Source organism: Harpia harpyja, chromosome 15, assembly GCF_026419915.1.
Source record: "Harpia harpyja isolate bHarHar1 chromosome 15, bHarHar1 primary haplotype, whole genome shotgun sequence".
NCBI classification, from domain to species: domain Eukaryota; kingdom Metazoa; phylum Chordata; class Aves; order Accipitriformes; family Accipitridae; genus Harpia; species Harpia harpyja.
The window spans coordinates 10,904,589-10,920,686 of record NC_068954.1 but is presented as its reverse complement, the minus strand read 5'-3'; the positions used below and the strand labels follow the sequence as shown (position 1 = coordinate 10,920,686).

General features: G+C 38.2%; 1 protein-coding gene across 10 annotated transcripts in view; it reads right to left on the bottom strand.

Annotated features, from left to right (window-relative positions):
* Positions 1–3,555: 3,555 nt before the first annotated feature.
* PUM2 (pumilio RNA binding family member 2) overlaps positions 3,556–16,098 on the bottom strand; it is a 77,490-nt gene continuing 64,947 nt past the window's right edge. For 6 of the 10 annotated variants that reach the window (XM_052810268.1, XM_052810269.1, XM_052810267.1 and 3 more), the window contains 8 exons: positions 14,557–14,824; positions 13,865–13,994; positions 11,755–11,889; positions 11,350–11,487; positions 9,569–9,694; positions 8,472–8,593; positions 6,988–7,180; positions 3,556–6,519 (listed from right to left, as the gene is read on the bottom strand). In XM_052810268.1, the coding sequence (XP_052666228.1) occupies positions 6,388–6,519; positions 6,988–7,180; positions 8,472–8,593; positions 9,569–9,694; positions 11,350–11,487; positions 11,755–11,889; positions 13,865–13,994; positions 14,557–14,824 (1,244 nt within the window). In that variant the 3' untranslated portion in view covers positions 3,556–6,387. Of the gene's footprint in view, positions 6,520–6,987; positions 7,181–8,471; positions 8,594–8,633; positions 9,417–9,568; positions 9,695–11,349; positions 11,488–11,754; positions 11,890–13,864; positions 13,995–14,556; positions 14,825–16,098 lie in introns of those variants that run through there. The other 4 variants (XM_052810266.1, XM_052810265.1, XM_052810271.1 and 1 more) reach the window with 2 other exon arrangements.

Sequence of the window (16,098 nt, the reverse complement as noted above, 5' to 3'; positions counted from 1 at the left end):
GTCTCCCAAAACCTCTCGTCCTGGATTGATCCGGGGGCGGGGGAGAATTGCAAATACTTTCTGATCCTGTATTTCAGTTCTCTTAGAGAAAGGGAGATAAGGATTATATAGGGGAGAAAAGAGAGGTCTTCATTCCCACCAGGGAACCTCTAACTTCTGGTTCTCCCAAGGTAGGCAAGGAATAGGGTGCCTATATTTGCAGTCATGGGAGAAGAGAATATAGCTGTGAACGTGCTTTCTGTCATCATCTCTCTCACTGGCAAGGCCGCCTGGTGCTTTCTGCCACCACCTTCCCGTGTGTTGCCCTTGCCATCACACATCCCCTTCTTGCAGTTTCCATTGGCCCTCGGTAAGAACTTGTGTACCTCTGGGGATCTTACTTTATTTTGGGACCTACTTTAAGTGACACCTGAAACGGCTCTGCTTCCGTAACACTGTGAAAAGCCCTTTGACAGGAACAGACTGTGGTCTTGCAGCCTGAGAGGGCACAGCAAACTTGACCTGTAAGGAGAAGGACCTCAGCAGGCTTGGCCAATTCCTCACCAGTCCCTGCTGGTGACATCCCTCTGCAGTGGTCGAGTACCACGGCAGCTCCATGTGGATACAATTTGTAGCCAGCAACCAAAGCGAGCATTTGTGAAACCGTAGCGTGTGAACCTGCCTTGCGATGAGCAGACAAGCAGGCTGCATTCCCTAAACAGCCTCCACCACCTGAGCATGGTTGTGCTGGAGAAGGGCTGTCTCCCTCCCTGCCTCCCTTAGGCTTGGCTGGGAAAAGAGCCGGCAGCCGAGCTGGGGAAGGGCTGCGGTGCTGTGCGGCTGCCAGGAAATCTGAACCCTCCAGGCAGGTCTTAAGCTCAAACGAAGCTCATCAGGGCTGCTCAGCTCAGCTTAGCAAGGGGTTTCTCCCTGTCCGACGGTCTAGTACATCAGCTGCGTCACCTGCAACATGCCCCTGACTCTTGTTTGCAGATCTAGATACTTTCAGGCTGAGTAGGTGCTGTGCAAGCAGAGGAAGAAGAGGCGGAAAGCCTCTTGTGCCCAGGGAACTAATGCTGGTGAGAGGGCGAACATTTTATTCCTATGTTCCTTCTTACTAATGAAACGAAGAGGGTCTTTAGAATAGGTCTTCCCACGTTTCAGCTGCTATATAAAAAGCCTCTGGAGCGTTTCCAATTTGTTAATGATGGGGGAATGCTGCTCCCAAGATATATTTTGCATTAAGTGAGTCTGGGAGAATTGAGGTGGAGACAAGGATCTCAAGAGCAGAACTTACCCACTCCCACCTGCATGTTTTAGGAGTCATGCTCCATCTTGTGCTGTTTGTGATGCAACGAATGGTTCAAGCTGTGCTAAAAGCCCAGCCCAAATTCAGAAGCAGAAAGTGAACCCGCCCAGCTCCTTGTGGTTAGGGCATACTCCTGTGAAGTGAGGGAGGTGGGTTCAAATGCCTGAGGCTGATACAGGGAACTAATTCAAGCATCTCATTTGCTGGGTGAGTTCCCTAACCACAGAGCTAGCATGCAAAAGGAGCAGGCTCCGTCCAAAGGGCCGATGCAGGTAACACTCCTGCACCACCTCACTGAGGAATACCAGCAATTCGGTTAAACCCCTAAGCTTGGTCTTCCCTACGGGCTCTCTGCCCCCAATGCAGGGTGGTAGCTTCCGATAGCCTCTATGTTCTGAAACTTAACAGGTAACATCGGGTTTTGGTTCACTCTCTTGGATAAAGCAGCTGCCTCCTTTCTTTAACAGGGGCACCGCGCGAGCAGGGAAAAGCCTATGTGCTGTATTGGCTCTGGAGTGCTGTCAACACTTGAGGGACATCCTTCCACCCTTTCTGTGTGGGAGGAGGTGAAAGCGAGCCCTGACTGGTCTTTCCATGATAACGATGCTGGTTTCTAACCCCTTCTGACAACGGACTGGGGGAGGCCTGGGCTGCTCTGCCACCCAGGAGCGCTGACACCCCAGGCTCATTCTGCAGCATCGCTCACACTGTCTCTTCCAGGGTGGCAGGATCTACATTTGCTAAGTTCTCCCAAACCTCTCTAGCCCAGCTCTGCACACCAGCCCTTGAAGAACCAAGCAGAGACCTCAGAGGGATATATGCTATCCCTGACAGCAACCAAGTTGCATCATCCCCAAGCCAAGAGGTGCTTGAATCAGCATCTTTGGGCACAGATAGCGCCTGTGTTTCTGACATTGTTTACAATCACAGGAAATACTTCAAATTGAAACTTCAGGCAGAGTGAAGCACTGCCTGTAGCACACACTCATCGAAACACCAGTGCTGCCCATAGACTAATGAGACTTTGGGATCCCTTCAAGTGCTACCAGTATCTTGGTACGATGTGAACCGTTGTGTCAACTGACGGATGCTCCAACCCTGTTGCGGGCTGGGGACCAGGACTGGGACAGCTGAGATCAGATACAGCATGTGGTTTTTCCCTTTCCTTCCTCAAGCAGCAACACTAACTACACCATCACTGAGCAAAGCTACAAAACAATCTGCCACTCTCGGGACAGACTATGACCGGCCACCATGCTCTCTATAAAATTCAGCATTAGAGCACTGCCGCTGACCTGACTGCAACCATTCAGTAGCAAATTGCTTTTCTGTAGAGTTAGCACTGAGTTTTCTCCCCAGGCGCATGACTTGGATGCAATCTGCAATTTTAATGACCAGTCCCTAGATCTTAAAATGCTTTTGCAATTGTTCTTTCAGCTTTAATTCCCGGAATGACATGGTGGGAGTTGCTGTCACCCCACTGTTTACCCATTTTCCTAGTTACCCTATGTTAAACATCAAACATTCTCATGGAACAAAACTGACTGACAGATCAACCTAATTACCACGCTACTACAGTGAGTCACGAGCATCTCTTCAAATGCCTGTTCCTTAGAGCAGAGGGAAAAAGAGTGACTAAATTGGTTTCTGAATCTCCTTCAGCACTCTAAAACACCTAGACATTATGACCCCTGAAACCTTAATCTTCCCCACACTCTGATGAAAAAGTATCAATGGATCTAGCAGTCAGCGATGGAGGCAATAGTATTATGGTTGCTCTGTCCATAAGGGGCTACTTCGAGGAGTTATTTTAACACCAAAAAGTGGGAACGCTTCCCCTGCAGTTAAGACAGACCACTTTGTTCCACACCTTAAGCTAAAAACAGTCCTTTGAAGAAAATCCCAGGCTATTACAGAAACGAGTGTGGATCCAATGCTGCCATAGACAGCTAGCAATCTTAGCCCTCTCAAATGCTCAAGAACTCATCCCGGATCCAGTGGTGTATGAAGAAAGTGTTGTCAGGTTGTAGCTGTAACTATACATTGGTAAAGATTTTTTGTAAGACAATATGAAGGCTTAGCTGCTCAGAACTAGCCTCTGGAAACTTAATGATCTAATGAAGGGTTTTTCAATAATTGACCGATTCCCATCAGATCACTAGAAATGAGTACCTTTTCAAAGCTGGGCTCCGCAGATAGCAGACAAGTCGCGTAACTGAGAATATAAAGAATGGCTGGTTTCCTACAGGAAAAAACACAAGACCAGATGTATTTCACACAGTGTTATTCACACATTTTCATTTGGATTTTTACAGTATATACATGTGAACATTACATTATTCCATATGAGCCACCTGGAGTCAAACCTAATCAAACTGGTCCATAAACAATCTATATCAAAAAGCAATACTTGAGCAAAAAGTCTAGTGGTTCTACCCAAAGCCTAGAACAGTTGAAAGGAAAACCAGTGATTTTCAAGTTCCTGGATAGAATTTGTGCAAAATGATTTTAGGAGAGCAAGTGGAAGATTATGTTCAAGATACTGAAAGCACTAAGGATGATAATTCTAGGACTGTTTAAATTCAGCCATGGCATGAATACTACAGGGACAAAGTACTGGGACATGATCAGTTTCTCCCTGGACATCCCCAAAAGCCTAACTTACTGTCTTATATGTCGGAGAGAATGTCAGCTCTGTGGATTATAACACACAGCATTTGTACACAGGGTAAAGATAGTCACTGAAGAGAATTAACGTGTCCAAGGAAGTGGCTCAAAACTCATCCTTTGTGGGACTACGGGAAAGCTCTGGCTCCAATGACAGGGCTTGTACCTCCTGAGAGGAATTTTGTGAACTGCCACGCAAAAACTACTTGGCAATGAAGACTGTACTTACTAAAAATAATTAGGCCTACTACATCACTTAATGCAGGCACTAAATGACAGCTTCAGAAACTGGAAGTAGGCCAGAACAAAGTTTCCTATTTGCCTATTAATGACTTAACGCTACCATTAGAAAAGTAGCGCCTCAGATGTATGCTTTCATAAGATTTATGTAAACCTGATATAAACAGTAATATGACAGAATTCCTTATACAAGTTTATACCACTACTATTTTCTTTCCTCATGATCAGACTCCTACCATAACAGCCTTTTATTTGATCAACGCTCAAGACATTGTTTTCAAACTATCTTGTTGATCAAAACTTTAGGTTAAGCCATCCAAATGAATGTTTTACACAAAATACTTACTTCAACAACATACAAAGCACTTTCTTTATCTTTCAGAAACTGAATATACAAAGTAAGCTTTTTCCAAAATATTTCCATAGGCAAAGGATTAAAAAGGATTTTAATTATACACATATGGTCACAATTCTGCCTTAAAAAGATCATTGGGAAATGTACATAAGGCCGCTTGTAAATGTACATCATCTTTATGTTACTGTTACAATGTCATATGTCCAGAGAAAAAAATTGACAGTATCATACATATTTGCTTTACGCTGGGAGAAGGCTATTCAAAAATACAGTACTCTTCTGTACAAAAAAATCATGCCACATTTATTAAGATGGAAGAAGCATTGGTTTCTGTGATAACCAAATATTTCAGTCCATTTCTTACTATGCTTATTATCCCGACTTAAAATTTGAACAGATTGATTTCCCAAAGTGTCCATATTAACAGAATCAACAGCTATGTTATAAACAAAACATAATGTTTCTCACAATAGATAAAAAGAAAGCCGGTTCATATTTCTGAAACCATATAAAGATAGAATTTAAAAAAATCACTCTTGATTTGCTGAAATAAATTTACATTATACAACACTATATGCCAGGGGGAGAAAAGGGAATGGGGATATGAATATACACTAAAATGCAAATTTTTGTCCCAAAAAGGGGTAAAACAAATTACATTTACAGCATGAAGGTTTACAAATGTACATCTGTACAACCAAGGTAAGCATCACTACTAAATTAGCAAGGCTTGTAATAAACATCGAAACAAGAGATTTGTTTTCAAACTGTAAACTTACACCTATTAACTACACGTATACAATGCATATATTTATAGGAAGCAAAAAAGCTATCTGAATATTTAATCAATCATGCTTAAATGTTGAGCTATCAAGTTTACTTTTCAGTGGCCCCTTTTCTCTTCATCAATACCTATTTTTTGCATCTACAGTGAAAAAGCAAAATAAATGCTCAACACTTTCAAATCCTTACAATTCTATATGCAAAATAAAAAAATACAAATCTCTACTCTTCCTGCGTTGTAAAACTGACTGTAAAGTTAATACAGGGTTCACTCTTTTTCCAACAGTGTACTTTACTGAGTGGAAGTACCACCATCATTGTAATCCCTCTACCTTGTACAACAATTAAATATATAAGTATATACAGCACTTTTATTTTTAATACATCGCTAGAGAAAACCTTAGGGCATCATTTTAAAAAAACTGTATCCACAGCAGGTGATGAAAGCTAGTCTTTTAAAGTTTCCATTGTTTTGTTATTCCCTACTTTAATTTGCTGTGCCCTGTTTATTATTTGGATAGTGTGTTGTGAACCACCAAAATACAACTTAACTTTTCAACATGTTAAATAATGTTTATGCAGCTGATCAATTTTAATCTGGTATAAAAGACTTCACACAAAAGGGAAAAATAAGGATTAATTCTATATACAACTCTATAAACCTGTTGTGCTATGATGCTGGGTAGACCTACCAGATTGCAAGCCAGTGTATTAAAAGAATACTGTACTTTTTCCCTTTAAAAACTATTTCAGTGACTTTACAAGGTAAAAATTTACAAAATATGTGACAGCTATTTTGATACAATTACATCATATACAGGCATTCTGTGCTTTGCCAGCCATCCAATCTGATAGGTCTCTGGATCAGGGCTGGAGATATTTTTTTTCTTTTTTTTTTTAATAATTCACTCCCCAAAAATATACACAAGAATAAAAATTTTACAAATGGATGAACAAAGTCAATAAATAGATTTAAAAAAATCAGAACATTTATAGTTAAGTTGTATGTTTTGATCATTCACAATTCAATTTTTCTTCCATTTCTTTTCATCTTTTACAGCATCCCATTTGGTGGTCCACCAATTGGCCCCAGATCAGCACTGTTCTTCAGGTAATACTTTTCCAACTTGGCCAGAATGTGTTTGCCATAGGTATATTTACGCAGAGTTGTGATGTGGGGTCGAATCTGTAAGAAGAAACACGTTTGGTTTTTTTTCCCCCCCTCAAAAATTTTAAGTAGAGGTTACTACACTTTAAAAATATTATGTAAAAAAAAAAAAGTCAGACGCTTGCATTTCAAAATTTTGGAAGTTTCTGGAAATATGTACAATTGGTGACTTGACTCACCAAACAATTGATGAACCTATCAGAGGAAAAGGGAGGTAGCCCTTTTGTGGGAGTGCCCTGTTGGTGAGTGGGGGAAGCAGAGCTGCTGCAGGAATATACTGGGCTCTGCGTTACAGAGCCTAGGGCAATTATGGCAATAGCACTTTTGTCCATGTCTGGATATTCTTAAGTAGAAAGTGTGCCCATATGTTAGGAAGCCTAGGAATCTCTTTTGGGGGAACTTCAGAATGGGTTTATACCAGCAAATAAAACGAGAAACCTGTATTTCTTCTGTTATATTAATAAAGATGACAGATACTTCATGTACCTTGTGCATTATTATTTTCCGCTGAGCAGGTTCAGCCATATCAATCATCTTCTGAACAACATAGTTGGCATACTGGTCCTTCATCATGGTGTATAAGGCACTGTGAGGACCATCATTCTGGCAACAGACCTCATCAATAAGTAAAGCTCTTTCAGCACGAGAAGCATGAGTTACACATTTTTCTACCACATTGCTGAAAAATAAGACAAATGCATTCTGTGACTTAAGATGTAACATTCTTTTAAGTAGCAATTTTAAATTTATCTGAACAGTTCAAGTGTCTTAACACCACTAAAGAGCACACTGTAAACACGTCAAATCCTGATTTCCAAATTTTCAGTCTATAATGATTAAGTTAAAGGATTATACACTCCTACTCATGTAAAAAAGTAGTTTTCTGATACTTACTATCTTGTAGGAGAGATTTTCCACTGGACCTACAGTAGATATACTGGACCTCAGGTTGCAGAGGTATTCTAGTACATCTATTTTGGTTGTGGGCCCTTCTAACAGACAACAGAGAAAGCCAGATACAAGGCTTCCTTGCTTTTTGAATAAAGGCGCTTATCAGGAGCACGCCTAGATCAGAGATATTGTCAAATATTTCTTTTGTAGAGGAAGTCTCTGACCTTCCAGATACCTCAGAAGCTGGAAAGGCTATCAATGCTTATAAGACAGCAAAGTGATTCTGGTCCTAAGTTTGTGCTTTAGAAATTAAGCAAGTTCCAAGGAGAGGATTATGAACAGTTCTATTTAGGCAAAGAAAAATAAAATCCAGACAAACTTGCTAGTTTGCATACAATCAATTTTTAAAACAAATGCCCCCATAATGTCACAGTGCGTTTCTACTTAATGTTGATGACAAGGTTAGTCTCACTAAATCATCCAGGATGAATTCCGAGGTGTGTTTTCCTTAGCAAAAGGCACATAATCCGTATTTCAGCAAAAAGCACCGAAGGATGAGTTTTAAGTTCTAATTTTAGAGTAGTTCAGGACTTCTACAATGGTCTTTGAGATTTCCTAATGCATAAAATCCTTGTCAGGCTGAACCACCACTTTTTAAGGCTAGCCTTTTTATACTTGTAAATTGCTTAGCTGGACTGATAAACGACAGTCAGGAAGTCCTAGCTTATCATCATCAGTGTATCAAGCAAGTTCTAGGAGAGCTTTTCACCTGGCTCTAGGGATCCTCGCATGAATACTTGTACAAGTGCAGGGAATGGGTTCCAAGGTGAACATAAACCATCCCATAAACCTATGGAATCTTCTTTGTTTTGCTATGGAACGGCATTTCCCGTTTCCCTTCCCCAAATCTAGTATAGAAATACCACTACCATTCATCTCTATAAAAACATGAAATTTCAGGAGGCAAGTTACATAACAGAAAAAACCCTATCGTATCCTTTTTGTAACACAATAAATAAATCCAATATTACAACTTTAAAAGGTTAGTGAATCTTTAATATATGAAGGCTGTGCAATACCTGGCAAATTTGTGCTGACTCAGAGCTAGAACTTTTCCTCTTATTTCTGAAACTATTTTACTCTTGTCTTCAGGACGACCGTGCTCCAGTACATGTTGAATGACATAATTTCCGTATTGATCCTGAAAATAAGATGACTTCAATTTTCTTTTGTGTTCATACCAAGGAATCCATACAGCTTTTGTATATTTGCATAAACTTTCAAATTACTATTTGCACAGATACAAGGAAAAATACAATAATGGCAACATTATAGAAACAAAGTGATGCAAGAAATATTCCATCAAGAATTACTTAATGGACCACAAAATTTACATGCAAAATGCAAATAATCTGTAAAACCAGCATTTTGCTAGAGTACCTTTTATCCTCTTAAAGAAAGAAGTCCTCAAAATTAAGATCATCATTCTTTAACAGCCATAGTATCTCCCTGAACTTTGGTTCCCCAAGACAGTTATGTTCTAACTAGAGACTTGTATATACAAGAAACCACTGAGAAATAAATGAGATTGTGAATATGTAGTAAAAGGCAATTCTTGCCTTTTTATGTGTGGTAATTCCTACTGAACACTGAGTCCTTTCCAGTATTTTAAACGGATTCAATTTCGAAGCCATCTGTAGCACTCATTTTGTTCATCTGAGACCAAGACAGGAAATCATGTTGTATAAGGTCTTTTGCCTTCTTTTAGAAAAGATGCCCTTTTTGTGTAAGAATATGCAACATTTATATTTTTGACAATGTATTTGTGTTTAGGCATTATTAGAAGTTATCTGAAGGGACACCTGAGTGAATCAAGATAAACTACAAAAAGGCAATCTTTGCAATGAAAAATATACTAGTTCTGTGCATTTACAATGTATATTCGAAGCTACAGTCAAAAGTATAAGAAAAAGGCTTTTTATATCTTCTTTGCCTCCCAACTTCCAAATTCATTTTCATTAAAACTATGGAAGGAAAGAAAAACAAAAAATCAATGTCTACAAAACTAAAAAGAGGCAAATGAATTTAAACAATTTCTTAAACTAAGAAATAGGAATAAATTATAACAACAAAAAAAGGCTCTAAAATACATTAAAAAGTGAACATATGCACTAACCTGCACTAGCTGTTCCGTGTGTTGATGCAGTTCTTCTAAGATTGGCAAAGTCTGCTCAGCAGTACAGTGTTCCAGAATACGCTGAATTACTCTACAACCATATGGATGAGTTGAAAGTACAAATACCTTAAAATAGGATTGCAAACTGAAGTTAAACCAACTGAAGTTTACAGATATAGTAATATTACCACGTTTGAAATGGAACTGAACATGCCAACCACTTCTATAAAAAAAACAGTCTTGCCTGCCAATATCAGAATTCCATCTCCAGTAGAAATTGGGAAAAGATGAAAATGCAGTTTTTTGCACGTCAAGGACTCCAGTAATTATACAACTAAGAACCCAAGTTTTCATTACAATGTTTCTAGCCTACTTAGCTACAAAGGAAAGCCTGGAAGTATGACCCTTAGTTAAGCACTGTTCACCTTTCAAGCTTTCCCTTCAACTTTGTACTTCATTTTCAAATCTTAGGATGTTGACACCTATAAAAAGGAGTTCAATTTTTCTGGCTGATTCTCACTGATTTCACATTCCAGCATATAGAACAGGCTCCCTGTTACAGATATAAAGTTTGTAAATAAGTATTCAAAACATAGTCAAAATCTTGCTTATTCCATTTGTTTGCTTCTCCAGAAGCCAGGTTTGTGTTTCAGGAATTAATTTAGAAGATTTAAGAGTCAGCGTTCGTCAGAACTGAACACAGAATCTTGTCTGATTAGACATTGATCCAAATGATGCAGGCAGGTGAAAGAGACATATTGTGACATGACATAACTAAAGTGTGGTATTTTTCATTTGCCACTTCAGACTAGCTAATATTTTTTATATAAAATTGCTTGGAGCTGAGGAGGGATTTCCAGTAGAGTCACATTTTAGTCAAGGGGCTCTATTTACAGTTTAGAAACTGCATCTCATCTACCCCATACACACTTTTTGATGTAAAAAGACCTGACTCTAGAAACACTGGTATGCCATTTACTATGTACAATAATAATTCAGACATTGTTGTTGTGTAAAATGTGAGAGAAGGATATTGTAGATTTTGTTAAGAAATACATTTGGCCATCCACTAAAGTAAAATTTAGTAACACAGCCAAGTTAGTAAGATTTTTACAATTCTTCTCAAGACTATAAAAGTACACGTTTGTCTCAGAGTATTAAAATTTTATTTAGCTGCAGCATATTCTCTAGCCTGCAGCACAATATCAATCTTATATTAATAACTTTTTTTGGAAACAAAACCAAATCCCCAACCTTAAATAAACAAATACCACCCCCCTTTACTTAACACTAGCCCATATGTAGGGAACAGATTAGTATATTTCTTTAACGTATTTCCTTAATGATAGACATTAACTGGGAAACATGAACAACAGGCTTGTAACATAAGCAACTGAAGAAAATGGAAATTTTAATGAAAAATATAAGCCAGAGAGCAGATACTTTATTATTACATAAAAAATGGCAATGTTAAAAGTTATAAAAGAAATTTGAAATGGCATATCACGAAACTCAAAGTCTGGCCTTAAGCCAAATACCTCTATTGGTATTTATAATGCATCCAAACAGGTCTTTCTAGAGCCTCACCTCCAACAGATTCATCTTTTTACAGCATGTTAACTGTCTCTTCAACAGCTTTTCCATTTTATCATCCCTTTTTTATCCTACTTAAAACAAACTGACTGCAACGTGTCAAACCCTATCTTGTATATGCAAATGATGGAAAAAGATCAGCAGATCAAAGCAGCCCTACAGAAGAGGAAATGAACTGTTGACACTACCTGTCCTTTGAATGCATCAATGATGAACTGGAGTGACTGGGGTTGAACACACTCGATACATTTTTGTACAACGTGGTTTCCATTTTGGTCTTTCACACATTTCAGAACATGACCATCCAACTCTTTCACCATTTCATTCTGAAAAAAAAAAAGATTATCCTTGTCTTTACAATAATTTTTTTTTCTTCTCCCCTCCCCCCCGCCAAGGAATATTCCATTTCATCCTAACCATCCAATCTTTATATTCACTGCTGTTTCACTTGTGTACCTCAGCAATTTAATTTAAACAACTATTTTAGTCCCTAGGGCATTTCATAATGAAAGGAACAATCAACAATTTAAGCGAGTAAAAAGATGGATGCAATAAAAAGAAATAAAAAAAAAAAAAGTATTGCTCTAACTTACAATTACCTGCTGGTCAGGTGAGATTGACTCAAGTGCTTTCTGAATAACACGACAACCATACATCTGTAGGGCTAATGGCAGAACATGACCACGTATGCGTGTTGCTAGGGCTAACTTTTGATCCAGGCTTCCAAACTAAAAGAAAATAAATATGTTGTTAACAAATGAAGACATATTGCACCATCCTGGAATTTACACGATAGAGTTTAAGTACTTTCATCATCTATTACAGGTTTACTGAGCACCTTGAATGATTTTTCCCCTTTGTATTTTTGGTGGGTATATTTACCAGAAGTTTTTATATTCTAAATGCAACATTTTGTAATGTTCTACATCCTAATCACACACCTGCTATCAAATGCATGACCTTGAAAGACAACAGAAAAGATTGAAGTAGTTTATACTTGACTCTCTGTAGGAATATGTAAATGCAATAACCCACTTTAGACAAATTATACCAGGCAAATTAATTACAGATCACTGTAATGTATTAATTCAAACCAGATTTTCCCTGATATCTCAAATTTGTATGGATCAGTGTATCTTACATCTTGTATACAGTAAGCAAGCTGTAACAGGAAGTGAGGAGGGGAAAGATTTCAATCTCTGAAGTAGCTTCTTGGTAACTTCACATGACTTGAACAATCATTCTTACCATGGGCACTTTGGGAAATCTAAAAATACTTGCGCTTTGCAGAGCAAAATCAAAATTATTTTGTACACTGGCTGTATTAAAGTATAATTCAACCAATGTTTTTCAGCAGTAGCTACTTCCTGCCTATATTATTCCCACCACGGTGCTACTACAACCTTCTGTGCTGCTCCATGTTGAGCAGAGTCGAAGCCAGTCAAGCTTCATAATAATACACATAACCCTGTTTCCAGATCCCCCACACAAGCTCCTGAGTTGGTACAGTACAAGAGACCACAAAGAAGTGATGACCCTAAACAATCAGCTGGGTGGCACTAGCAACATTCATGCAGCACTGCTGAGAACTGTCAAACGCCACACCTGTAGTCACCTAAGGCTCTGAAGAAAGCTCAAGCAACTTCGCCTTCCTACTAAAATAATGAACTAAATCCATTACTACACCTAAGGCCTAGTGCACTTTTTTCATGAGAACTCTTCTGCAGAATTAAGATGGAAACACTCAATTGACAATGATTATCTACGTATCCATCCAACCTAACATTATGGAAAAAACCCAGCAATTGATGATAATTGAGCAAGATCAAGATTTTACATACCATACATCAGCCATGCTTTTCAGAAGATTTTTTTTATTTGTAAAAAAGAATATCAAGTAAAAAAAAAAAGTGAGCACATTGTTTCGTAGATTACTCATGAAAAACTACATTCCTGTTTACAGCAACCATCTGATTTCTTACTGGACATTTTCCAGCTTCACCTTCTATCCACCCAGATACTTTGATATGATCCTTGATTTAAAGTACACCATGCTAGATACCTTTCCTACACATAACTTTTTCCAGGACACAGGTATTGGTTTTTCTTCTCTCTGTAAGTCAAATTTTGTCACTCTCTAATAAGGCTTTTTTTTTTTAACCCCATAGTTGTTAACAAAAACCAAAGGTGTTTTAAACACTAGTTTTAGTAATATTGGGTGTATCTTATGACATCCCTTCCTCAAAATTATTCCACCTCAATAAATTTTATGTGAGTTTCTTCATATACAGCACTGGATGAAGTTCACACAGCTATTTACTTGGGTGCAAGAGCATTTTCCAGACCCACTCTTTATCAAGATGCAGTAACCAACATAAAGTATCCTTCAAATCTTTGTGTCTCCCATAATCTGCTGAAAGTCTCTGTAAATTACGCTAAAATTACGCAAAGCCTGAGTGTGCAGCCTGTACATTCACTAATATTCACTGACATATGCACCACCAGCGTAAAGAGAAACTGTGCCTGTTACCTAAAAAAACGGGATACAGAACAGAAAACCCATGTGCAGTGTTGTATGTTTGGGTTCTGTGGTAGAAGTCCAGTAGAATTCTGCTATGATGTTAAGAAAAAAACAGTTAAATTTAATCAGATTTTACAGCATTTCATTTGCATTTCTGTTCATGCACTTAGTGTTATGCTTACCTCAAAGAACTTCTGTATTACATAGTTTCCAAACACATCAGTCATCAATTGATATGCTGCTTGCAGGATCTCATTAAATACCATCTGGCGCTCAGCTGGAGTAGCTCGCTCCAGCTTTTGCTGTATAAATCTAAGTGCAAAAAAAAAGGTACATTATGCTTTACATAAACAACAGGAAAACCTCTCAAATGCTGTTTCAATGAGACACCTCAAAATTCTAAAGCAAGTATTCAACATTTATAGAACTTATTAAAATGAAAGTAGTGCCTTTGCATATAAAAGGATACATTTTAGCAAAATTATACTTTAAAACTTTCATTTGAAAAGGATTAAAGATGAAAAGAATATTATCTAAGTACCTGATGATGTATTGCTGAAAAATGGTTTTAGATTCCAGATGCCAGATATTTTGTTTTCTTAATCAACGCCTTTTTGATACCTAAATACTAGAGTTTACAAGTCTAGTTATGAGGCTATTTCTACACTGAGAACTTCTACAAGCAGCTAAATTTATCCTACTTTTATAATGAAATTTCCTAGAGAAGAAAAAGGTTGGTGTAAGAGCATGTGCTCCAATTAATGGCATGCTTTGTATTAAGATGACTAACAGCTCATTCAAATGTTTGATGTTAATGTAACAATATCAAAGCAGTAAAATATTATTAAGTCATTAACTTTACTATAATAATTACCTAGAACCATGCTGGTCTTGGGAAAATTCAACAATATGTCCAACAAGGTCTCTTAGTTGAAGATTAGGGAAACGATTGTTTCTGAAATCTTCCAGCAATCGACTACGTCCAGAAGGCATAATATCAGACCTACTGTAACGAAGGCGTGAAGGAGGGAAGAGCTGACTGGTGGAGCTAAAAAGACTGGAGGTACTTGCCGCACTGCGATACTTTGCTTCGGCTCCAGGTGCTGCAGAAATATAGCGACCACTACCATTTGTCAGTCCTCCTACAAGGAAGCAGTTCTGTCAGTAAAAGCCGTAAGGAAAATAGGCAACAGCAAAACAGTAAGTGTACTAGAACTACAGATATACCCTGGAGCCAAAGAAAACAACAGTGTGGTCTTGTTATTTATATTTACCTCATTATGGCTGGAGGAGTTACATAGCTTTATCTTCCAATAAATAAAACCATTCTCCTCCTCATTTTAATTTTTTGTGAAGGGCACCAGGAAAAGAAATGTCATTAGAAGAATATAACAAAGCAGGTAAAGTGAGCACCTGCTCAGACTTACAGAAACTTTAGAATTGGGTGGGCCTTAGCTTAGTGGGCAGATTTCCACTTCACAAGTAATACTGACTTATAGCCTTGTTAGTAGTCCCAAAGTTAGCCAATTGTTTCAAAATAGACCATGAAATCTGAACTACCCTTCAGTCCCTACTGAGGCACCTTTCCAACTTAATAGTGTGAAAGGGCATTTTTGGGGAGGCACACATGATGCCTCTTGTCATGCTGTACCTGTTCTGCAGGATATTTGATGACTTCAGCATCCCAGGCTTTCAAGCTGGTACCTCTTGTAAGCACTACGTATGTCAAATTTCAAACCAGGTAACTAAGAATGCTCTACTCTAATTCTAAAACAAACAAAGATACATCAAACTGAAGTTCCTTTTAGAAACATGAACTCCTTTCCTTGCTGCAAAAACATTCATCACTCTCACTACACTTTGTTTTTCCTTACTTTCCAAGAACTGAATTGCCTTCCTGTGTTTAGGTCCTATTCCTTTTTGCTAGTGATTCCAACTACAGCTATCACCATCTCACAGTCCTGTGAATTTCTCCTCATATATTGCTCTCTAATCAGTTTATGCCACTCTGAACTCCTCCAGCAGGCCTCCCCCTCCACTTTACAACAGGCAGCAATTATCATAAGCGGCATGCAAACAAAGCATCTTTCTCAACTACAGTATGATTTTAAAAGGGATACTGCTACTATACTACAAGCAGAAATATTCAAAAGACAATTCCCACCTAGAAACTTCAACTCTACTACTTAAAAAAAACCAAAACAAAAACCTCAAAAACTCCCTAAAGTTATTGAGTATGAATTGGAAAAGGAAAGCATTTTCAGTTTTCCTATCCAGAAAGTGACACAGTAACTGAAAGCCCTTTCAAAGTCAACAGAAGAAATATCTACACTTGAATTTAAAACAAATTGCAGTATGTGCTGTTTGAATGGTGCTCTATTACAAAATTAATTATTAAAAAAAAAACCACAACAAA